This window comes from Zeus faber (genome assembly GCF_960531495.2).
Source record: "Zeus faber genome assembly, chromosome: 3".
NCBI lineage: Eukaryota > Metazoa > Chordata > Actinopteri > Zeiformes > Zeidae > Zeus > Zeus faber.
In genome coordinates this window covers 16,901,630-16,926,556 of record NC_137190.1, presented here as the reverse complement: position 1 = coordinate 16,926,556, position 24,927 = coordinate 16,901,630, and the positions used below count along the sequence as shown (strand labels likewise).

General features: G+C 44.7%; 2 protein-coding genes across 2 annotated transcripts; one reads left to right on the top strand and one right to left on the bottom strand.

Annotated features, from left to right (window-relative positions):
• Window positions 1–1,333: 1,333 nt before the first annotated feature.
• cstf3 (cleavage stimulation factor, 3' pre-RNA, subunit 3) lies at window positions 1,334–15,656 on the top strand. The gene is made up of 20 exons (XM_079998212.1): window positions 1,334–1,513; window positions 2,927–3,031; window positions 3,219–3,314; window positions 6,932–6,964; window positions 8,084–8,181; window positions 8,312–8,378; window positions 10,438–10,472; window positions 10,609–10,735; window positions 10,851–10,928; window positions 11,041–11,203; window positions 11,417–11,526; window positions 11,637–11,753; window positions 11,864–12,082; window positions 12,232–12,334; window positions 12,955–13,024; window positions 14,072–14,267; window positions 14,387–14,537; window positions 14,729–14,823; window positions 14,906–14,966; window positions 15,056–15,656. The coding sequence occupies exons 1-20, from the start codon at window positions 1,487–1,489 to the stop codon at window positions 15,253–15,255; spliced, it is 2,151 nt and encodes a 716-aa protein (XP_079854338.1). The 5' UTR covers window positions 1,334–1,486; the 3' UTR covers window positions 15,256–15,656.
• Window positions 15,657–15,763: 107 nt separating this feature from the next.
• depdc7a (DEP domain containing 7, paralog a) lies at window positions 15,764–22,035 on the bottom strand. Its single transcript, XM_079998213.1, has 8 exons — window positions 21,572–22,035; window positions 20,375–20,508; window positions 19,551–19,743; window positions 18,272–18,492; window positions 17,028–17,170; window positions 16,817–16,942; window positions 16,458–16,536; window positions 15,764–16,360 (listed from the first exon to the last, which is right to left on the bottom strand). The coding sequence occupies exons 1-8, from the start codon at window positions 22,027–22,029 to the stop codon at window positions 16,146–16,148; spliced, it is 1,569 nt and encodes a 522-aa protein (XP_079854339.1). The 5' UTR covers window positions 22,030–22,035; the 3' UTR covers window positions 15,764–16,145.
• Between the last annotated feature and the right edge of the window lie 2,892 nt (window positions 22,036–24,927).

The window sequence follows — 24,927 nt, the reverse complement described above, 5'->3', positions numbered from 1 at the left end:
CTGCCGGTGGAGGTCACCACAGAGACTACCAGCCGGCCCAAATGGGATCCCTCTCTTTTTCTCGCCGGCCCTCCTCCTTCCCCTCTCTATCTCTCTCTCTCTCTCTCTCTCTCTCTCTCTCTCCCCACCTCTCCATCACTCTCTCTTCTCTCTCTCCCGGAAAAGACCCCCTTCTTCTTTTTTCCCCTCTCTCGCTTCTTTCCATCTTTTCTGGAACGGACCCCTGGGACGTGCTCTTGAAGGGTTGTACCAGCACTTAATAAATATTCATCTTCTAATCACTGTTTTTGTCTCGTCAGCCCGGCCGTCCAGTCCACATATAAATTAACCATAATTGTGTGTGTGTGTGTGTGTGTGTGTGTGTGTGTGTGTGTGTGTGTTATGCTCTATGTGTTTGTTTGCGTGCGGCCACTGTGGGGTGGCATTATGTTAAGTCTTAATAAAAAAAAAAGGTGATTCGCTCCCTACCATAAAAACAACAACAACAACAAGATTTGCTCATTTTCAGAAGTCTTCATCAGCACCCATCACCCTTGGAGAACCCCGAGGCTCTGGGTCAGACATTACTTTATCGTCTCTATGACCCCCCCACTGGACACCGTTCTTAACGTCCCCCGTGTGCTCGAAGGTCCGGGTCATTTCTTTTATGCGTCAATTCACATGTGTTTACTTGTGTTTATTGAGGGGTCTGTTTCGACCGTCGCAGAGCTCTTTGGGCAACATGTGTCCCTTTGAATTAACTTTAGACGATGCGCTTGGCTGCCGTACCGCGCACGCCCTGTCGTTCTGACCACCCGCCTGTCAACAAAAGAGCCAACTGACCACACGCTGCATTCAACTGAGGCCCGAACTCGGAAAAACTCTCCGCCTACTTGGAAAAAAAAAAGTGCAAAGGAACGACCAGTCGAGTCGGAATTCGAAGTTGTCATTTGGGACAGGTATCTCGGTAAAACACCCGAGTTTACTAAGATACCATCCGACGTCAAAGTAACACGACGTCACACACCGCTGACGGTGAACAAAGTTCCCGTCCCTTCCCTGCACGGATTTCTGTCCGAAAACACGTCGAACTTGGATCTAAATCACTCGGCGGTTTGTACGTCGTGTGAACATAAGTTCTGGAGATCGCATAATTCGCAAGCTCGCCAAGCAAACGCGCCTATACGGCGCAGGCCTCCGAGTGTTCGCGAATAGGGGCAACGGCACACGTTTGACTCGGAAGCCGGGACCACAGAGTCGCAACGACCGATTTCCGAGATATATTGGAATGCAGCAAGACCACTCCGCACCCTCACCGGAAGTAGAAACTCGGCGCCATTTTGAGAGAAGGACCAGCAGGCGGCAGCGGCTGTAGTGTTCTCCGCGGGTCGCGAGTAGGAGCCCGTTGCGAAGCAATGCAGCTTGCGTCGCCGTTTTAAGCCGCTGCCCTTTCGTTATATTTTGCTCCGATATAGGACCGCCTCGACACCGGACCGCACACCCAGCCATGTCCGCCGAAGCGACCGCTGAGCAGGTAGGTGACGTTAGCTAGCCCCGCTAGCACGAACGAGCCCCGTCTGCAGTACAGGCCTCCCTCTGCTACGGCCGATTTGAACCAATAAAGGCTGTAATCCGGAGCGACTGTACTTTAAGATGTGTGTTACCTTCACCGGTGAACGCCTGCGCCGCAACTGGCAACGGTTATATTAGTTAACTTTTTAAGAAATTGGTCGTTTTGGTGTATTTTGTTTTCGGGCCGTGCTAACCTGCTTAGCAGCGCCATGTTTACCGTTTGACCAGCGACCGCATGTGTTGGATATATAGACTTTATTCTCCCCCAGAGGGAAGTCGTGTTGTTTACAGCCGCTCAAATAACAACACGAGTGCTGTAGAAATAATAGACGTCATACGCCACAAGCCCCCAAACGCAAGTTCAGTTCTACGGCGTTTGTCATCCACAAGGGCAACGCGAAATGTTTTACACAAGGGATGCGACACAACGTGTAACCGCATTAGAAATAAAACGCTCGAAACAGGAAGTACTAGAACTAGGGCACAGGTCAGTTTTCAAACGAAAGCAGGCCTTGACATGACATGGCGGCACTGAAACCCACACCCACTTAATCCTACCCTGCATGCAACACCTACTTGTATAAAATAAATGCCAATGAGCGTAATAAACCTATATTGCTAGAGTTTTCCCGTCGTTACTAAGACTATTTTGATCGTTTCGATTTTTTTTTACAATTGACAAGTTTGAGCATGTGCGATGATCTCTGTGGGTTGCTTATTAACTAGTCTAAATCGACTGCATTTGCTAATGCATTTCAGGATTTCAACGTAATGGATCACTAGTCTATGATTATAGGCGCGCATGTCTTCAAAGGCTATAACATACCCCCAGTTTCCGTATTTTCTGCCTCATTAATTTATTCTGGCCAAAGACTGTTATTAATAAGTGTAAAGTGGTTTATTCAAACAGCCCCTTGAGACAGTCATTCAAAATTCAAAAGTAATTTGTTCTGTTAAGGTAAGGCAAACTCACTTGTATAGCACATTTAATTCTGTTAACCCAAAGTGCTTTACATAAGACAAATACATTTTTATAAAAGTAAAGATGAAAACACACAGCAACAAAAAGCTTAAAATATTCATTAAAAATACATAAAATCGAGTGTCATGGTGTTAGGTCATCTGATTTTAATTCCTTTTAACATTTTAAGCTTTTTATTGTTGTTATCCTTTACACAAAAAAATTGAGGGTGTTCAAAAGCATTGGTCAGTCTGTAATTGAACTAGATCCTAACTTCAGAAGAAATAAATGATTGGATGGTTTCCAGTTAAGATATAGGTATATGGTTATAGCAGCACATTTTATATGTATTCTATTTTTTTAGTTTTGTGTGAGCTAACAAGTCCATACATTTTTTTTCCCCCCCATGTGTAGGGGGCAGCAGAGTATGTTCCGGAGAAGGTGAAGAAGGCAGAGAAGAAGTTGGAAGAAAACCCATATGACCTTGACGCATGGAGCATTCTGATTCGAGAAGCACAGGTTTAGTGACACAGGGTTGCATTACCGGGGTTTGGTTACTTGGGATTTTGGGTGGGGAAGTAAGGGATGGAACAGAGGGACATGTATTAAGGTTGATATTGATTTATTATTAACGTATTCTTCACAAAATAAATGCCGTATTTAATGTTTAACTAGTGTAAATGTGAAATGAACTTTCCACCTGTAGAACCAACCAATAGATAAAGCACGGAAGACATATGAGCGACTTGTCACCCAGTTCCCCAGTTCTGGAAGATTCTGGAAACTTTTCATTGAAGCAGAGGTTAATACACTTTTTTTTCTTTGTTTTTGTTTTTTTACAACTTTGAGCGCATGGCTGGGTATTCTAACATGATCAACAATGTGACTTTCACACAAACAAATGGTTTCTAATAATTTAAAGCCACAACGCTTAATATAAGCAGTTTTCCATTGGTTTATGTAGATTTATATATTGTAAATTTATTTGGCGTTTTTACTTTGACAATCACATTGGCTGTGAAAGACCAAGAAGAGTTAAATGTAATTCATTGTTGTGATTTAAGGTATTTTGAGGGTTGTGGCTTTAAATGCAAAGAAAGCGTAAAATTAGTGCTAACTATTTCCTTCACAGAAAACATTTTGCTTCTGTTTCCAGAATTAAAATATATATATATTATGCGTCCTTTTTCAAATGGGGTAAAGTGCATTTGTTGCATGTTTGGTCTGCAACAGTATTAAAATTATTTTAATGGTATTGGAGTGCATTAGCCTTTTATTCACTTGTCGTGTCAATTTATTGCCTCCTGTGTCATTTCTCTGGGTTATTTTCTTTTAAAACAAATGCATTATAAAAGACAGGTGTAGATGTGTCCCCCACTTTTTTTTTGAGTTAAGTTTCTCCGCCCCAAAAGTAATCATGTAAGAGAAATTGATTATTTTACAGTCACCCCCATCTCTTTCCCTAAAGCATTAAACAAGATTCTCACCTACTTTGTTTTGCATGTAGCACAGCTTTAAGGCAATCCCTTTCTGGATTTTTATTTTATTTTTTATATATATATATATATTTTTTTTAATAGCAAACCATAGTAACAGTTGTTTCGCAACTGACAATTGATATGGCAGTCAAGCTTTAGCAGCTTTTTATTATTACATTCAGAGTTGGCATAGCGAGGTATTGGCACTAGATATGTATAATCCACAGAGCTAAGTGTGAGTTGATAACATCCTTCAGCCATTCCCTCAGTTAGTGCTTTAGTAGTCATTCACAGGTTATGACATTTGAGTACCCTACTGTTTTTTGCCAAATTGTAGGGTGTAATGTCTAATTGTTAATTAGACATTAGGTTTTTAGCGAAAACTACACTGACAAAACTAAAGAATTAAAAAGACGTTTTTGCAGTGGCTAAAATGTTTCAGGGAAGCAGTACAGAGGCCTGTGTTGTAAACCTTAGGTCAATTCATTTACATTTTGGTAAGTATGTTCGGCAATGTCCGTGCATGTCCTATTTCCCTTTAAATCATTTTTACTTCAAAGGATTGCACCAGATTATTATTATTTTTTTTCTTTTTTGTTCAAATTCAGTTGTCTTGTTTGGCGTTCACCTATGGGAGTCCCGTCTTGCGAAGCCTAAGCCTGTAAAATGATCTACACTGATCCTGACATCTTAGCCACAGAATGCATAGCGGGGACATGGTCCTGGTGAAAGAATGTTGTGGCTCTCATCCTACAAATTACTATTGTTAAATATATATGTATATAGAGGGCGATAAACAAGATATGCCCCTCTTTTAAAATTTTTTTTTTTTTTTCAGTATCAAGTCACACTACGCCAGGGTTTAATGTATTGGAGCTACTGAAAACGGATGGGAATAGAAAATATGCCAGTTGTTCTCCTTTTGACATCTGTGATTTCACTTTTTGCTGTGGAGTCAGTTTTGTTAATGGTCTCATTACCTCGAATTTGTTGGCCTGAGAAGTAGTTCTAAACAATGTTTAGTGCACCGTTAATTCATGTTTAATTATTTTTCCAAATAAGGAAATGAGCTTGGTGTGGCATAAATAGGAGATGGGATAATTCCAACAACTCAGTTTTGTGTCCAGCTCTGGTTACCTCACCACGCCACACTATCTAATGGGTCAACCCAAAACTCATAGTCGATTTAGTTTCTGCAATTCTAAATGGATTTTGATTTGATTTTTTTCAATTTTTTTTCTCTCCTCCCTGGTGATGAAATAGCTGGTTATTGTCCTTCTGATGTGGCCATAGTGGAAAGCTTTTGTTTTTCCCTGGCATTATTGGCACATTACAGAAGTCTTAAACATTGGCTAGTATTTTTTTTAATTGGTGATATTAATTGATTCATCTTAAATAACCAAACACAAACTGATATAGACATAAATAGCTTTGAGTGCCTCCCTCATACTCTGTATTAAAAACTGCGCTTAGATAATATTCATCCGCACTCCCATCTTTTTGTCGGAGGAGCTGTTTCTACAAATAGATAGTAATAGGCCATATTTTAAGACAATACTATAAAACAACTGCAATAAAATCTATCATAGAAAATGTGCATTGTCCATTATTGTATCTGTGTCATTACATAATGAAACCCCCCCCCCCCCCCGCAACGACCGATCCCAGTTATTCAATTACTGTCTTTCAGGGTTTGTAGTTCGACCCAATTACTGTGGGTTTCATCTGCCCTGTGTAGGTGACGTCACATGGCTCAGACCTGTACAGAGATTAAAATCACAAACATGCTAGTGAATTTTCCAATGATTTCTGAGAGTCAAGTTCAGATAGCAAGAATTAAGTATGGGTTTGTAAACTTGGGAAAAAGTTTCAAAGAATTTGTCCAACTCATCACCACACATTCCGGAGTATTTAGTGTTTAAACTCTTGTTAATTTTCACTTTACTGGCTCGTAGCTTTTATTTATTTATTTTTTGTTTTTTATACGGATGGTAAACACAGTTATGGACTGGGTTAGTCAACTTGCCATTAGACTTGTGGATACAAAGTGAACAGTGTATTACAGAAAACACTGGCATGGCTCTTCTTACCATCCCACCCCCCAATACACTTAATATTTTTCCAATTTTAAATGCACAGTTACAGAGAACAGTTCAGGTTGTTGTTTTGCCTTTATCTGGCCATAAATCCAGTCTGCCAAGCAAGTTGGGGTTATATATTTCATAAGTGCATTTATTTCTGTTCGATCACTCACTAAGAAGCAGCCATGGCAAATTGAATGTTTCCATAATCTGCTGCTGCTTGTCTTTAATGGTAAGATAGAGCCATAGTAAAGCAGACCAGGAGACTTATCTTAAGATGTATCAAATGGTTGATCACATCCGACATGACACGGGGTGGACCTGTCTGTCCCGCTGGCGGGAAGTGCCGGAATATGATTTATTTTAAGGACGTGACAAGTTGAGTGGTGGTGAATGTCTGGTGCTGTTTGTCCTGTGGTAGCGTTCTCTCTGGAGCCATGATGCTCGATCAAGCCGCCTCCTGCGTGAAAGATAGTGCAGACGTTTTGTTCTACTGAGGAGGGATCCATTAAAACTCTGAAGTGAAGACATTTTATATGCACTTTAGTTATTTCTTTTTTCCTATAAATGCAATGGTTTTATTCTACTTAATCAATGGTTTCAGTCATTAATCCATTTTTCTCCCATTTTTTTTCTGTAATCCAAGCCTACAAGTATAATTTGTGGCTAAATGTTGACAATCACTCAAAGACAATAAACTAGTCAACTTGAAATTGTAATTTGTCATTCTTGTGTGAACTTCACTTTGTTGATCTTTATGGGCTTGTACGCGTGAGTGGTGATTTGCATGAATCCATGTTTGTCTGTTAGATTCGGAGAAGCCTGTTGAATTAACACTGCATTTACACTTTTATTTACAGATCAAGGCTAAAAACTATGACAAGGTAGAAAAGGTAAGTGTCTATCGACCCTTGTCTTCTATGGCCATGAGACCCCAAATTCAACTTCTGGATATTTTCTTCCCTTTTGGCACACGTTTAATGTTTATATAGTGGTCACAAGCTACAAGTATAGCCATGGAGTGCAGCCATCAAAACCAAAGTCAACATTTACAGTTTTTGTGTTTTGATCTCTATGTTAATGTTTATTAGTTTAGCTATATTTAAACTTTGTGTAAACAATCAAGAGAAGTCTTTACTGAGAAAGATTGTCGTATTCGTCGTATTCATCTGCCTATTTTATTAGATCATTCAATAAAACCACCATAATACAGTATGACTTAATAGGTGGATCAACATTGAAAATCGGATTATGCCAAAGTATATTTCCTTGATCCATTTCTTAAGTTATATGTTATGATACTTAAATATGTCCATATAGATGACTTAGTATTGATGCCTTAACTTGATTCTGGCAATGCAATCCATCAAAATAGGGAAATGCAGTGGTGCTTTAGTGTAAACTGAACAAGGGACGTTGGGTGTGTTGTTACATAGACATTTGCATAGAAACAGCTTTGTTCTGGACATCGGAATAGGACTGCAGCTCATCATGTAGGTCAAGTGTGACAGTTTCAGGTTTTTTTTTTTTTATCTGCGTGGCAGCACCATAATCCCAGTCTGTGCCTGTAATCATGCTTAGTATTTGATCAAGGCAAACACATTAAAATTTTTGGTTAAAATCTTGTAGCTGTGTATAATGACAATAATTTGCCTTGTGATTCAGCGGCCTATATATTATTGGATTGTCAATTTGATTGGGATTTAGGGAGATCTTGGGTGTCTGTTCAACCCAAATGTATTTCCTGTCACTCCAAAATCATGTTAATTTTTTGTTGAAATGTGTATCTATGTGTACAGTAACGGTGCTTTAACTCAGTCTTCAGAACTCCACTCAACATTAATCTTGGAAGAACTGGGGTTACCCTGATCGTGAGAAGTTACATGTTGAAGCGTTTTGCGTTGTGGTTCCATTTGTTAAGGTCACAAAGCCCCACGGCGTTCATCCTCATCACAGTACTGGTACACGTAACACACTCCATCTAGATATTTGTCTGTTTTCCACCTTTCCAGCTGTTCCAGCGATGTCTCATGAAAGTTCTGCACATTGACTTGTGGAAATGCTACCTCTCATATGTACGGGAGACCAAGGGCAAACTGCCCAGCTACAAGTAAGAACAGTGGCTCCATGTGGTGGAAGGATAAAAATACTATAATAATATACTACCATGTATGCTGTTTTTCCATTTCATCACAATTGAGCATGACATTAAATTATATACATTTTCTTGTGTCTTAAAGGGAGAAGATGGCCCAGGCGTATGACTTTGCCCTTGATAAAATTGGCATGGAGATCATGTCTTACCAGGTAAATCATATCATACGTACACTTCTCACAAAAAGTTAGGGATTTTGGCTTTTGGGTGAAATTTATGGAAAATGTAAAAAGTTCACGCTACAGTGATATTATATCATGAAAGTAGGGCATTTAAGTAGAAGCATGCAATGGTGATTTCCTCATCTCAAACAATTGATTGAAACAAAAGCCAACAACACTGGTGGGTTTACCACAACAAAAAATGTCAACGTGTCAATAACTTGTCATGTGCCCTTGAGCATCAATTACAGCTTGACAACGACGTCTCATGCTGTTCACAAGTCGACTTACTGCCTGCTGAGGCCTGGCACCCCACTCTTCTTGAAGGGAGGCCCTCAGGTCATTGAGGTTCTGGGGTAAAGAGTTACGAGCCTCTACATGGCGACTCAGCTGATCCCATAGGTTTCTATGGGATTCAGGTCTGGACAAAGTGCAGGCCACTCCATTTGAGGTACCCCAGTCTCCAGCAGCCGTTCCCTAATGATGCAACCTCGATGCATGAAGATGAAATGAGGCCTGTTTTGTTCATGCAGGGGCACAATGACTGGATTAATGATGTTATTCAGGTAGTATTGGCTTGTCACTGTACCATTCACAAAGTGTAGGGCAGTTCTGTATTGACTAGAAACACTGTAACACCACCACCACCACCAAAGACTCGTCTGGTGACAACAGTGGCTGATGCAGTGCCCTCCTTGACGTCTCCAACATCGTTGACGGCCATCATTCTGCTCAACGTGAATCAACTTTCATCAGAGAACAGCACTGAGGCCCCCTGGTGCCTTGTCCGGGGTAAATGCTCCCTGGCCCGTGCAAGACGAGGATGCCTGTGCCTGCTGGTGTGGTCAGGTACCCTTGCAGATCGTCTAGCATGCAGACCACGCTGATGGAAACGGTTTAGAATGGTCTGACGTGACACTTGGGTGCCTCTCACCTCCCTTAAATGTGCCTGGAGTTGAGTGGCATCATCATCTGCTTCCGCAGGACACTGTTCACAATAAAGCACTCATCAGTGTGGGATGTGGCCAAAGGACGTCCACTTCTATGCCTTTCTGTGACTCTTCCAGTCTCTCTGTATCTCTGTTGCAAGCTGCTGATGACCCTCTGTGACACTCTAAGCTCAGTAGCCACTTCCCTCTGAGAACATCCTGTTTGAAGCCTCACAATGGCGAGGTACTGTTGATCAGTTTTTAGGTGTCGTCTTGTTCTCATGATGTCAAAATGTGAACAGCATGATGAAGAGGACTGTTTAAATACCAATTCTAATTGAACCAGGAAATGTATTGGTCCATTCATGGATTAAACACCTGTTGTGAATTTTGCCGTTCAACTCCTTGTTAGAGAACAGCAAGTTGTGCAAAAAGTAGTTCAACAGTTGGACGTGTGCATTCAAAAGTTTAGAGAAGGTCAAATAAAGTTTACCTGTAAAGATGAACCTAAAATGTATAGTGCATTTTAGGTTCATCCTGAAATTTCACCCGAAAGCCGAATATCCCTAACTTTTTGTGAGTAGTGTATGTCATCACAGCCGTAAGGACTAGACTCCAACAATCCAGAAAGGGGGTCAGTACAATCCAGCTCGTCCATAAATTCTGCTATCTTGTTCAGGATATTTTTTACAACGTCATTGAAGAGGTGTTAATTCAGTGATATGTTTTAGCATTGAGGTCATAGTTGCTGGTGGTGTACTGAGCTGCATTATATTCAAGCTGTTTATAATATTCTGTCCCCTCATGTATGTCAAAAAGGGAGGACAAAGAAATAGAACCGCCTCTCAATATAATGTAGTTCAGTACGACACCACATTTAACTATGACCTCATCATTAACGTATCATTTAATCTACACATCTCTGACTACGTCAGCAAAAGCTGAACAATATAAACTTCATAAAAGTAGAATGATGGCAGAGCTGGTGTATTGGATTGCATAGGCGTAACTAATAAAGTGCACACTGAGTGTAGGATATAGGTTTTGATTGAGTTTATTACTGTAGTTCTCAATCACAGTCGAGTCTCAAGGAGTTGACCACTTTTTCTCCTTTCTTCCAGATCTGGGTTGACTACATCAATTTCCTTAAAGGAGTGTAAGTGCAAGTTTTTTTTTTGTTTGTTTGTTTTAATCTTATTTTTACATCAAATGGATGAGCTTTCTTTTTTTTTTTTTTCCTTTTCTTTTTTTTTTTGGTATTTTTAGTTTAACCTTTATTCTGCTTATGTCAGTGAGGCGGTGGGCTCGTACGCAGAGAACCAAAGAATCACAGCGGTGCGCAGGGTGTACCAGAGGGGCTGCGTCAATCCCATGATCAACATAGAGCAGCTCTGGAGAGATTATAGCAAATATGAAGAGGTGAGAAACACAGACCCTTTAAAAATGACCTGGGAACCAATACCCATGACATGACATGACATGCCTGCACTCAAAGGCACAGTGGACTCACTGAACAACTGTGTTCCACCACCAGGGCATCAATATACATTTAGCCAAGAAGATGATTGAGGATCGTAGCAGAGACTACATGAACGCCAGAAGAGTGGCAAAGGTAAAGCAGGCGCGCACCCCTCAAAGTGTTTGAAATTCAGTAACCCATTTTCAGTCTTTCAGTTGAATTTTTGGTTTACAAATAAACATGGACTCGTGTCTGTGTCGTTCAGGAGTATGAGACTGTCATGAAGGGCCTGGACAGGAACGCTCCCTCGGTGCCGCCCCAGAACTCTCCCCAGGAGGCCCAGCAGGTGGAGATGTGGAAGAAGTACATCCAGTGGGAGAAAAGCAACCCGCTGCGGACAGAAGACCAGACCCTCATCACCAAGAGAGGTGACTCCTAGTTGCTGCTGTATTATTATTATTTTTTTAATATTATCATTTTTTGGGTGGAAATACAAAAGTTGTTTCAGTCGGTGTCAAAATGCGCGTATAGAAATGTCTTTGATTGATCACCACTGAACAAAACAATCTGCCCCAAATAATTTTTCTATGATAAATGAGTTTTTCCTGAAGGTTCCATCTGAAAATTGTGTTGTTGTGCAGTGATGTTTGCCTACGAGCAGTGTCTGCTGGTGCTGGGCCACCACCCCGATGTGTGGTACGAGGCGGCACAGTACCTGGAACAGTCAAGCAAACTACTGGCAGAGAAAGGGGTGAGCCGGGAGACCACAAAAATATACTGAGCTAATAAAACAAAACTGGAGCCATGATTTTTGATTGATTTATTTTTTTTAATCATTTTTCTCCGTTAAAATGACCACAGGACATGAACAACGCCAAGCTGTTCAGCGACGAGGCCGCTAACATTTACGAACGTGCCATTGGAACGCTGCTGAAGAAAAACATGTTGCTGTACTTCTCCTTCGCCGACTATGAGGAGGTGGGTGCCATCCCGGTTCAAACAGTGATTAGTGATCGGGCAAACGAGAGGCACAGGAAGTAAGCCTGAGTGTTTAGGTCGTAACGAGATTTTGGCCTGGTCCCCCCCAGAGTCGTATGAAACACGAGAAGGTCCACAGCATCTACAATCGACTGCTGGCCATCGAAGACATCGACCCCACCCTGGTCTACATCCAGTACATGAAGTTTGCCAGGAGGGCGGAGGGCATCAAATCCGGACGCACCATCTTCAAGAAGGCAAGGGAAGACCTGCGCACGCGCCACCACGTCTACGTGACCGCCGCCCTCATGGAGTACTACTGCAGCAAGGTGGAGACGCAAGATGATTAAAGATTATAAACTGGAACTTTTAAACACTATCATCACTAAACATGAAAGTTGGGATGGCCAAGAAACGCCCGTTCTTAATTGTCTTGCCTTAAATTGTTTTTTCAATCTGCTCTGCTCTTTTTTTAAAGGATAAATCTGTGGCCTTCAAGATATTTGAGCTGGGTCTGAAGAAGTATGGTGACATTCCAGAGTACATACTTGCCTACATCGATTACCTCTCCCACCTCAACGGTAGGTTGTCCGACAGGCCGCGGTTTATGCTAAACGTTTTATTTTTTTTATTTGATTTTTATTTATATTATTCTATTCACTAGCTGCATTACATTTTAGAAATCACTTCAGTTAGTTAGCTAGGTAGGAATTAGGTTAGCTATTATGTTCGGTTTAGTAACTATTGCGCATGATCTCCGGGTGCGTTGCAAAGACGTTTCACTGCATATACAGTATGTATGAAAGTATGTGTATAGTGACGAATAAACCTTGAATCTTGAAGTACGTCATACAGCTGATTAGAATGATGCTATTGTCTCAAAGGAAAGTGCAGCAACAAGTCTCAAATTAAAGGAAAACGACAGTATTCCGAAGCCCTATTTTTCGGTCTTTGTTAGTCAACCTGAGTGACATCAGAATCCTTTCAGTTGATCCAGTTTTGAGAGAAAAGCTTCAGCCGACTGCCGCGAGACGGGGGTTATGACGTCGCCGAAGATAAGGGGAGCGATAAGGGGCTGGACGAGGTTAAAAAGTGCCAGAGTTTTCCTCAAAGGAAAAACACTCCCTTTGAAAAGCTCTGTCTCTAATAATAGTCTGGACCTTTTATGACGTATATTTTTTTTCCTTCTTTTGTCTTCCAGAGGATAACAACACAAGGGTTCTTTTTGAGCGAGTCCTCACTTCAGGAAGCCTATCACCTGAAAAATCTGGGTAATATTATACACTGACTGATGAAATAATATCATGGTGTTTTTAGATTTTATATATATATATATATATATATATATATATATATATATATATATATATATATACACGCGCACACACACACCGATCAGCCACAACATTAAAACCACCACTAATATTGTGTAGATCCCCCTCATGATGCAAAAACAGCTCTGACCCGTGGAGGCATGGACTCCACAAGACCCCTGAAGGTGTCCTGTGGTATCTGGCACCAAGACCTTAGCAGCAGATTCTTTTAAGTCCTGGAAGTTGTGAGGTGGGGCCCCCACGGATCAGACTTGTTGTTACAGCACATCCCACAGATGCCCGATCAGATCGGACCCGAACCCCGGCCATCCACATGATGAAAAAGAAAATGTGATTCATCGTACCAGGCCACCTTCTTCCATTGCTCCATGGTCCAGTTCTGACACTTACATGCCCGTTGTAGACACTTTTTGCGATTGACAGGGGTCAGCCTGGACACTGACTGGTCTGCAGCTACACAGCTCCATACACAGCAAACTCTGATGCACTGTGTGTTCTGACACCTTTCTATCATAGCAGCTTTAACTTTTTCAGCAATTTGTGCTACAGTAGCTCTACTGTGGGATCTGACCAGACGGGCAAGTCCTCACTCCCCATGCCCATCAATGAGCCCATGGACACCCATGACCCTGTCGCCGGTTCACCGGTTGTCCTTCCTTGGACCACTTTTGGTAGTTTCTAACCACTTCATGCCAGGAACACTCTACAAGACCTGCTGTTTTGATGCTCTGACCCAGTCGTCTAGCCATCACAATGTGGTCCTTGACAAAGTCGCTGAGATCCTTACTCTTGTCCATTTTTCCTGCTTCCAACACATCAACTTCAAGAACTGACTGTTCACTTGCTGCCTAATATATCCCACCCCTTGACAGGTGCCATTGTAACGAGATGAGCAATGTTATTCACTTCTCCTGTCAGTGGTTTTAATGTTGTAGCTGTGTATATATAATGTACTTATCCTCCGTTCTTTTCAACGTGACACAGAGAGATCTGGGCTCGGTTCCTGGCCTTCGAGAGCAACATTGGAGACCTGGCCAGTATCCTGAAGGTTGAGCGCAGGCGTTTCACAGCCTTCAAGGATGAGTACGAGGGCAAAGAGACTGCCTTGCTCGTCGACAGATACAAGTTCATGGACCTGTACCCCTGCTCTGCCAGCGAACTCAAAGCTCTGGGATACAAGGTGCGCACAGCGGTAGCTCGTGAGATCTCTCGGTGCCGGAAGAGCTCGTCTAGCTTTTCGGTGTTCGCCCGGGTGGCCTTTTTTTCTCAAGCGGTATCCCGCTCTGTGACCTCCTGCAGGATGTTTCCCGTGCCAAATACGCAGCGTTGCTTCCGGAGACGGTGGTGACGCCCTCCGCGCCGACGCTGAAGGACGAGGCCGACCGCAAACCCGAGTACCCCAAACCCGACACTAACCAGATGATCCCCTTCCAGCCCCGCCACCAAGCTCGTACGTACTCCATGCGGCCTCGCTGGAGACCCACTTTGCCTTAGAACACTTGAACCGTGACATAAGTAAATCTCAAAATGATGTCTCAGATGTGTGTCTTGACCTGACAAATTGTTGTACTACTTTTGTACTCGAACTAAAAAAAACCCCTCTCCTCAGTTGAAGATATATTTCTGATTTTACCCCAAAAGCTCCAGGCTTGCACCCTGTCCCGGGAGGAGTTTTCCCCATCCCTCCGGCCGCTGTGGTCCTCATGAAGCTGCTGCCTCCACCCGCATGCTTCACTGTAAGTAACAACCTGTGACCTAGCAGCCGCGAGCTGCTTTTACTGGTGGTGCATGGGCTCAACCTCTCTCCTTTCCCCACAGGGTCCCTTCGTCCAAGTGGAAGAGCTGATGGAGTCTTTCAGGAGATGCACTCTGCCAGAGAGTGAGTTACTTTACTTGACTTTCCCCTGTCTTTTCATCTCCGCCCCGCATGTTGTCTCATGGTTCCTCCTCTCTCCGTGCCGCTCTCAGCCGTAGATGCCGCCGTGGAGCTGATCACAGGCAGGCAGCCGGACACGGGCGGAGAGGGGAACGGTGCCATGGAGAACCACACCTCCTCCAAATCCCTCAAGAGGCCCAACGCCGACTCGGACGAGGAGGACGACAAAGGAGCCGTGGCCCCGCCGGTGCACGACATCTACCGCGCCCGTCAGCAGAAGCGGATCCGATAGACTCTTGTGAGACGGCGGATCCCGCAGGAATGTAAAAAGGACCCTTCACTGGAGATGGTACGGGGTGAACATGTGCGTCTGTCTGACGGAGCGTCCTTCTGTTGTACAGCAATCACACACACACAGACTTGTTGCTTTTCCGTTGCTTTGTTGTTCTTAACAGTTTTTATTTTTAAAAACTGGTCAATATACTGTACAAAGTTTTTAATTCTATCATTGTTTTTTCTTTATGTCCCACGACTGAGTTCTTGATTTGTGATGTTCCAAGTATGGCATAGTGGCAAATTTTTTTAAGGTAAACTTCCTTTCAATAAAAAGGGGAACGATCCAACCAGTGTTTTTTTTTTTTAATTTTCTTCTTTGGTCCCTGTGCAATTTCAAAAGTTCATTATTATTGTTACCGCTAGGGTGCAGTGTGGAGCAGTGATTTGATATTTCAAATTTAAATTAACATTTGAGGGTTCGCCACCGCTTTTTGACAGACACAGTGTGTCTGTCACATTGTAAATGACAAGCTACACAGACGAGCACCTTTTCAATCCTGACACAACACGAAACACATTCACTGAGACGTTCTGACCCTCACTGTCACTTCAACACATTACAAAATGAGAACCAAATATTTTGTTCACGTTTCAGTCCTTGGAGCCCAACAAAGGCTCTCCATCATAAATAGTGAAAGACCATTTCAAATAGGGTCACAGACCCTGAGTGGCCTCCTACATCTTGGTAAATAAGTCCTATACATATTGCATCTTTCTCTACATTGAAGCAGATTCAACATTCAGCGCTTTAAAATTAACATCCTGTACAACATGTTCTTCACAATAGACTTTGTTCTAGAGCTTTACAATATAATACACAAATCGACAAATAAATACTGCCTAGGGTCACATGTCCAGACTGCCCAGTCTATTTCCAAAGTACTCGACGAAGATCTCCGGGTGTCCCTTGTAGAACTGTCCCAGCAGCCGCCTCTTCTCCTTGGAGGAGAGCTTGGGGTTCTTGTGGATCGTCCGGAGCAAAGAGCAAAGCTCCTCCCGGGTCGTCTTCTCCGCGTCGTCTGCGTAGGCCTTCCCGCTCACTCTCCTGCAGTATGTCGAGCCTGAGAAGCGAGGTACACGGACAACGTTTTTTTGACCAAAAGAACCGGACGGTGAACCATACGTGCGGTTAGATTTATCGGAAGAACAACTACGAACCGGTCATGGCATCCGGATCTTTTCCGCTCACGATGTTGGTCAGTCTGTCGCTGACCAGCTTGTGCAGAGAAGCAGGTATCTGGTGGACAGGGAAAGAGGCCTTAACATGCTGCGGCCAACAAACCCGTTGACCCCAGCGGGTTGGTCCACTTCACGGACAGAGCAGTGTGTTTACCCACCGCTGTCCCAATTACAGATATCAGAGGGTGGAGATATCGGAGATAGGGTTGCTTGGCAAAGCCTCTCTAGCCTTGGCTTCACCGGGACAGAAATTCACCGGCAACCTATTGCAATTTATCAAAATCTGTGTGTCTTTGTTCCTTGCTTAATTGCTATATATTATTGTAATAATAACTCACTTTAAACACGTCATCGTAGTTGTCTATCAGGAACAGCACCATCAGGTCCACCTTCCCCTTGGCCAGCCTTCTGCTGTAGACGATCACACAGGCGAAAGACCTCTTCACCGCCATTCTGTTCTCGATCTGAGAGGTTTTGCACGGGGGTCATTCGAGGGGACGTTCACCGCCACGCACGCACGCACGCAAACAGACCAGAGTTCCCGCTCACCTCTTGGTGCAGCTTGACCTCCTGCGGTTTGGCGGCGACGGCCATGAACCGGAGCAGCCGCCGCAGCTCCTCCCGGCTGCGGGAGTCCTGCAGCTTGAGGCAGAGCTGCAGAGCCTCCAGGGCCTGGTCCTTCTTCCCGTTTACTGCACAGAGCGCGCAGGGGTGAATACACAGGGGCTCAAGACCGCTATTTCAAATTTAAATGACAACCAACTCTATAATTACATTATGGGGATACGTACTTGTTGAGCAACATCCCAATGTCGGCCCATTACTACATTAATGCAGCGGTTCATCACATTCATTTTATCTGAACCGTAATTCAACATTCCTCAAACAAGGGATGCGCCTGAGCTGGATCCATGTACCGCATGGAGCAATGGTACATGCTATACTGCTCCATGCAGTAAATCGGGCAACATTCCACATAACGCAGAGACCATATGGAATATTAGTCCATTAGTCCACCATTTATCGTGGGTGGGGCGGGAAAGGATTCTTAAAAATCAATGAATCGCATGTTGGCATGATGTGCACTGTGCGCTGAGTGTCTTAAAGTAACATGCTACTCTGTGAGGTAACTACTGGAGCTAAGTTAGGGTCAGTTTCATTTAGGAGGAATTAAATGTATATTGATTACAACACAGACAATTAATAATATTATATAATTATAGAACAAGAACACATTATATATCTAGATATCTTATATACCTATATAGCATCCTTTTTTCCCCGGGGATCAATGAAGTTTTAGTTCATCTTATCTTATGTTTTTTTCTGATCTTATCTGAATTAGATCATTAACTGTGCTTTAAAATGTCTCATGGAAAAATCCAAACATATTTTGATGCTTAAAGAGAATCACATGGTAATTAGGTAGGGTACAATGATATACAATTGACTTCAACTGAAATCTATACATTAAGATAATTCCTTTAACTCCATTACTTGCAGGGATGGACTGGTAATCTGGCATACCGGCCATTTTGTATAATATACCATATCATTTATCATTAAAATAAAAAATTATAATGAAAAATTGTCCAACGGCCGTCCCATAAAGCAGGGACAGCGGCCCATCGGTTCGTTTTCTATTGACACTGGGCTGGCACAATCACATCTCTTACTCGGCCCCACCCCTCCCCCCCTGCCCTCTGTGTCTGGTGTCACGACCACTTGCACCACCAATCCCTCAGCCGTCCCTGAAACAACCCAGTGCTCCGTCACGGGCTCCCTCCTCTCACCCAGGAGTTCGGAGATGCCGCAGTGGATGTCGAAGATGTGGTTGCTGAGCAGAGGCGGCTGCTCCGTCTGCCCGTAGTGCCGCGCCAGCAGCGAGTAGAGCAGCCGCTTGCACTGCGCCGCGTCCTCGGAGCAGCCGGCCAGGCCCCGGCTCGCCTCCACCACCAGGTTGTCGGGAAGGAACTCCAGGCAGCCCACGGCCGCCAGCATCCACTCATCGGCCCTGGAGGGAGAGGCGGGGGGTCGGGATTTTAGGAAAGTGAAGACCAGAGAAGGAAGCTGTGGACAGAAATGCCTGTGAGGGATGACGCCCGCTATGAAGGTGAAAGGTCAAAGCGGGGGCGTTCGAGCTGGTTTGGTCCCAAAATCCGTGCGACAACAGGAACTAGAGAGCATGGAAACTTTTCTTTTTTTCCATTTATTATTATTTTGGGGCCAGCACAACTAATTGTGTGGCATTTCGGCCTATTATCAACAGAATAAGCTTCTTTATGACAGTACTGTCAAAACTGGATATTCCACCTTGGGAAGTTTTTAATGTAAAATTTGTGAGGGTCACAAGTCTGTGACTATCGCATCGGCTACTTTTATTATATCGTAGAGCCTGTGGGGGGCAAAAATGAATTATATATAAATTATGAGAATATTTAAAACCTTTTTAACTCAACACTTTTCTGTTTAAAAAACAATCGATCAAATATCAGTCTATCAGTCTTAGCAGTGTCCTTTGACCCTGTGTTCGTATCAAGAAGCCCAGTGTGGGGGTCGTGTCCCTGAGGTTGAGAACCTCTGGGTTAAAGGACGGAGGTTTCTCTCTCTTTTCTTTTCTCAGTGTACTTTAGTTTGCCCCGCACCAGGTCGTGGGCTGTGCTTGCCGTGAGCGTTACACATTTATTGGAAAAGTGAAAAAGCAATAGAGCACGTATCCAGTCCGGCCGGGCCAGGGTCCTATTAAATTCCAAAATTCCAGTTACGTAACGCATGTGGGTACCAACAATTCTCGTGCTGCTCGGGCCGTGTGCGGCGGGTGTGTTTCTGTTTGTGCATATATTTGGGCGTTCGCAAACCCCCGGCCTTTGTTTACAATGCGTCACGGTCACCGTTCTCTGGCTGCGTTCCCTCAGGTTTTTTCCAGGAAGGTGCGAACGGTCCCGGGCGGCGCTTTATCTGCCGTTTTTTATCGTAACCCTCCCCTGTTCTCCCGACCGGCACGTAAAAAAAAAAGAATTCGGGAGCAATCCGGGGTCTCCGGGGCGGTTTTGGGGCTTCGAGTAGACGTACTGTGCCTCGCTGAAGGCCTTGAGGACCTCTCGGTCCAGGTAGCTGGAGGTGTACAGCAGGTCGGGGTCGCTGTCCACGCTGTGGAGCGGAGGGCGGGGGCTTTCCTTTCCTTCCAGCAGGCTCTCCAACAGGGGCAGCTCGATCAGCTGCAGCAGCCGGAACACGGACTGCTGGTGCCAGACCTGACCCACCACTGAGGACGGCAGAGGGAGGACGTTTAGACACAAACGAGCAATAACGCACGACTACGGCTGTGTGTAAACGTGACGAGTCTGCAGGGACTCATCACGCCCAATGGTTTGTGATCAAAGCTGACGAGTCCCCGTAAAACTTTTCAACAATACAATTATTATTCTTATTTTTTTGTGAATACGCCAATTTTATGTATGAAAAAAGGGAACATATAGGGATCATATAACTTTTTCTGCCGGGCTTATGAAGTAATATTAGCCATATTACAACAAGTCATTTTCAAAATGTCGCTGTGTTCTGACAACATTTAAGCTTTAGTCAAGTTAATAAATCGTGATTATATACACCTCGTGATTTGCTCTCGTCATGACATTTCTTCATTCATGTGTATGTGAGTTTGTGAGTCCAATCATGACATTTGAAAATTTGATATGATCTAAAAATATATATATTTTTTTTTTCTTGGAAACCCATGCAATACCGCTACGCACCACGAGATGGGGGGCTCTTCAGACCCCCAGTTGAAAACGCTTGACGATATCGACCATATTGATGATATTGAATGGCGTCACATAAACATATCAAGCCCGTTAACCTTTGCAAATATAACTCATCGGTTGGAGGACACTTACAATCCTCGGAGAGACCCAGATTGATCATTTGGGGCGTGACGGCTGAGCTGATGTTGAGGTTTCCCAGAACTCGCTCCAGAGACTTGTCCGTCTTCACAGGGGAGTGGGTGACGTAGCCCTGCTGCTCCTCCTGCCTGAAGAGTCGCATAATGACAACGAGGCAGTTAAATAAAGAAAGAAAACAGCCGTGTTTGTTTGAACAAGCCCATAACAACACGCCTCCCTCAGAGGACGTATCCTACGGCTGGAATCAGTCGCGACGGCCCCGTTTTGATTGGATTCGTTCATCTTCGAGCGGAGCAAAAAAACGATCGAGGTTGACAAAATAAGAGCCGTTCAATTTTCAAAACATGTTTTGATTAAATAGACACTGACTTGTGACGCGGGCGCCGCGAGACTATTTCGGTGCAACCTGTTTCCAGGAACACATGGTTTTGAAAAGCCAGACCCCCCCGCCCGAAACAGAAAAATAATGACATGGACGGCGTTAAGGCACATCGGGCTCTGGCTTTTCCATGACCGGGGCCTTGGGTCTTTCATCTGCCAGACGAGCATCAGAGCAACGCGCCTGTTTCGTCCGCCATCAAACGCTGGCGGAGGGCGCCGGAAAGGGCCACGCGACTCCGACCGCCCCACACCGTTTTGGGTGAGATTGTGAATCTATGAAGATGCGTGTGTGCGTGTGTGCGTGCGTGCGTGTGCGCGTGTGTGTGCGCGCAAAATATGTGAAAAGAAAAACATGGACCGAAGAGGTCAATGAGCCACAGCAAAATAAACAAACCGTACAATAACGTGCACTACGATTAGTCATCTGTCAGCTCAGCCCTAATCATTCCCGACTCGATGGAGGCTGCTGGGAGTTTAAAAAAGTCCCCCTCTTGTACTTCTCTCGCTTATCTGCCTTCTCGACTGAGAGACAAGCAGCCAAGAGGTAATGAGGTTGACGGTGTTAAGCGGTAATCAAGGAGCGGTTGTTCATTCAAAGAATTGGGGACTGAGCAACTGAGGAAATGAAGCGGTGGAACCTTCAGTTTAGGGTTCACTGCCCTTAAGACGTCCATTTGGTCCAGACGTTTAAGCCGTAGCCAGAAAGCCCCGCGGGATTTAGGATTAACTCTTTAATCGGCCGTTGGGGGGGGAGAAGGACAAAAAGCATTAAAAATCCGGAGGCGAAATCGCCACGGCTCGGGTCCGTACCGTTTGTCGGGCGGGCTGTAGCCGTCCTGGTTCCCGTGGATGCTGGGCGAGTCGTAGCCGCTCTCGATGGTGCCGGCGGAGCGGGAGGGGGTGTGGGCGTCGGTCCGCACCACGGTGTAGGACGCCGGGTACAGGAACCGGTAGAGGCAGCAGCTGCTGTCCTCGAAGGTGTTCTGCCTCTTCTCTCTGCCAAACACCTTGGTGCCCACCGACTCAAAGACCCGCGAGTCCATCAGGGCCTGGCAGAGCCGCACGGCTTTGAAGCGCGGCACCTCCTCGTTGCCGCAGAAGCGGTTCTGGACGACGTGGGCCAGGACCACGTCCACGGCCTCCGAGCCCAGGAAGCAGTCCTCGTACGACTTGAGGTTGTGGCGACGCCGCTTCACCTCCACTTGGGACTGGAGGTTGTTGATGATGCTGCTCCAGATGAACGTGGCTCTGAAGGGCTTTCCCGCCATGACGTCCTCTGGGGAAGCAGGAGGAGGGGATGATGGATGGAGGAGGGGGTGGATGGATGGATAGAGGAGGGGATGGATGAATGGATGGAACAGATGGATGGATGGAGGCGGGAATGATGGATAGAGGAGGGGGTGGATGGATGGAGGAGGGGATGATGGATGGAGGAAGGGATGATGGATGGAGGAGGGGATGATGGATGGATGGATGGAGGAGATGGTGGATGGATGGATGATAAAGGAGGGGAGGGATGGATAGAGGAGGGGATGGATGGAAAGGGGAAGGGATGGGTTGATAGAGGAGGGGGTGGATGGAGGGATGGATGGATGAATAAATGGATGCAAAAGGGGGTGGATGGATGGATGGAGGAGGGGATGGATGGATGGATGGATGGAGGAGGGTGTGGATGGGTGGAGGAGGGGATGGATGGATGGATGGAGGAGGGGATGATGGATGGAGGAGGGGATGATGGATGGATGGATGGAGGAGAAGATGGATGGATGGATAGATAGATAGATGGATGGAGGGGATGGAGAGGGTGGTGGATGGATGGATGGATGGATGGATGATAAAGGGGGGGAGGGATGGATAGAGGAGGGGATGGATGGAAAGGGGAAGGGATGGATTGATAGAGGAGGGGGTGGGTGGGTGGATGGAGGAGGGGGTGGATGGGTGGAGGGATAAATGGATGGATGAGGAGATAGAGCGACAGGGAAACAAGAGCGTGGGCAGAAGAAGGGTGAGAAACCGTCAACTCCCTGGAAAGAAGACATTTAAACAGAAAGGGTGACGTCATGTGTCTGTCCATCCGCTGCCACCCGGTATCACGGTCAGCGATGGGGGCTCTTTAACTCTCTGTCACTCCTGAAGAAAAACATCCCCTTGCACTCTCAACTGTAGGGTTGTTCAAATCCACTTTTCAATTGCTCCTCTCCGTTCCATTAAATACATCTTCATGCATTTCACTGATCCACTGTAAAAAAAAACCAATAACCTTATCATCTGTTTCATTTTCTCGGATGGAAACAGAATCCTATTAATCATTCTGCGCACCCTAACGTGCACATTTCCGTAATGTGAGATTGCGTTTACAAAACCTTCATCTGGCATTGTGAACTATTATCTTGCAGGACTTGTTTCTCACAACTTCCTCAAAGACATTTTACTGCGCACCGGTCAGCAGACGTGAGGTTTGACTGACACTGCCTCACACCCTGGGGCTGATTAGCGATCCGGATTTTCCCTCCTTAGATATATTGATCCTATTTTAATACTAAAGATTCAAATGCAAATACTTCCCAAATGCCAGATAAAATGAAGGACGTACACATGCATTGGCACCGGTGGATATCACTTTTGTACAATGCTTGTGCAGGTTTGAGTCTGGGGGTCATGGGCAGCGCACACAGACACAGACACAGACACACAGACACACACACACACACACACACACGCATTGATAATTAATGGCACCATATCATCATACACACGCAGATACAGTTACACACAGAAACATTCAGCAGCTCAAAAAGCATTTGTCCGACACACTCAGGCCTTTTTGGATCACGAGAGCCCCGATCTCTCTTTCAGAGCCGCACTGGATGCGATGAGGTGACGACACGCAAGACACAGCCGCGGCACGTCATCAGCGGAACCAAAATTCAAAAGCTTACGAGTGAACGCTGGTGAGAGTTGGTGAGCAGCCGCCTCACACACCAAGCAGCTTCACGGCAGCATGGCCACACATGACTGACAGATGTTCACCCACTCGTGCACCAATAGGGAGGTTTAATAGATAAATGGGTATGTAGCTTGAGGAAGGTGATATCTGCCTTTGCAAAGTCATTACTCAACAAGACTAAATCCTTAAGCTCGGGGTTGGACCCAGTGCCATCTGGAAGCCCCCAGACTGGGCTCACAGTGGATCACACAGTGTGGAACACACAGTGTGGATCAGGTCGCTCCTGCATGGGCCAGTTTCCAGCGGCTTCCCTCTTTAAAACACGGCGTCTGATAAGATGGAACGCCATCCCAGCAGACAGGCTGGTGGCTCAGGAGGGAGTTGACTCCCATCAAGGGAAACAGAGGAGTCTATGTTTGCACACACACACACACACACACACACACACACACACACACACACACACACAGAGAGACAAGTAGTAAATAACCACAGAGGGAGTTCTTACCACATGGCTCAGTTAAGTTAAGGTTAATACACGACTGAGACATTTAGGTTTGAGCTGGAATGATCTGGAATTTGGTGAAATATGCACTTCGAGGTGAAAGGTATCGCAGGTGTTCTAAGGATATCTACTGTATATTTGGATGTTTCTATTGGGTAGAAACAGGGCAGGGTATGTACTTTATAGTTCTGTGAACAGCGATGGTTACAGTTTAATTAAGGTAAGAGATTAGGAATTTAAATCTAACCATTGTTTTTTAGCACAGCACCTCGGACAGGTAAGCACAAGCATTTGGAAAAAGACAAATTATCTATGTTGACACTAAGACCTCGATAAGATTCAAATCGATTACAATTTAACGACTTTTGGGGACTAATATTTCTAAAACCGAATTGAAGACATTGACTTTTCAAGGGCCAGCAGACACCCTCTATGAAAGATCCATTCTCCACCTTAAATAACAATATATATTAGTACTGCATACATAAGTAGTACTAACATATACTATATACAATATATTATATCGTATTATAAATAGTAATAATATTCCCTAGATCCGATCCCCTCTGGGCATTAAAACTTAGTTAGTTCAACTTGTATCGAAGAGAAACGGTCTTACCAAATGATGCGTTCAAGTCACTTTATATTTCCAATACAGGCCAATTTAGAGTAGACTCCCCAAAGTTTCCATTCATCACTGCATGCGCGGAAGAA

Excerpts from the sequence above, each read along its gene's own strand:
- cstf3 (XM_079998212.1), top strand. The coding sequence starts at position 1,487 with ATGTCCGCCGAAGCGACCGCTGAGCAG. Across the intron at positions 1,514-2,926 it reads CCGAAGCGACCGCTGAGCAG|GGGGCAGCAGAGTATGTTCC; the intron begins GTAGGTGACGTT and ends CCCCATGTGTAG. Across the intron at positions 12,083-12,231 it reads TGGAGTACTACTGCAGCAAG|GATAAATCTGTGGCCTTCAA; the intron begins GTGGAGACGCAA and ends CTTTTTTTAAAG.
- depdc7a (XM_079998213.1), bottom strand. The coding sequence starts at position 22,029 with ATGGCGGGAAAGCCCTTCAGAGCCACGTTCATCTGGAGCAGCATCATC. Across the intron at positions 20,509-21,571 it reads TACAGCCCGCCCGACAAACG|GCAGGAGGAGCAGCAGGGCT; the intron begins GTACGGACCCGA and ends GCGACTCTTCAG. Across the intron at positions 17,171-18,271 it reads CGGCATCTCCGAACTCCTGG|TAAACGGGAAGAAGGACCAG; the intron begins GTGAGAGGAGGG and ends CGCTCTGTGCAG.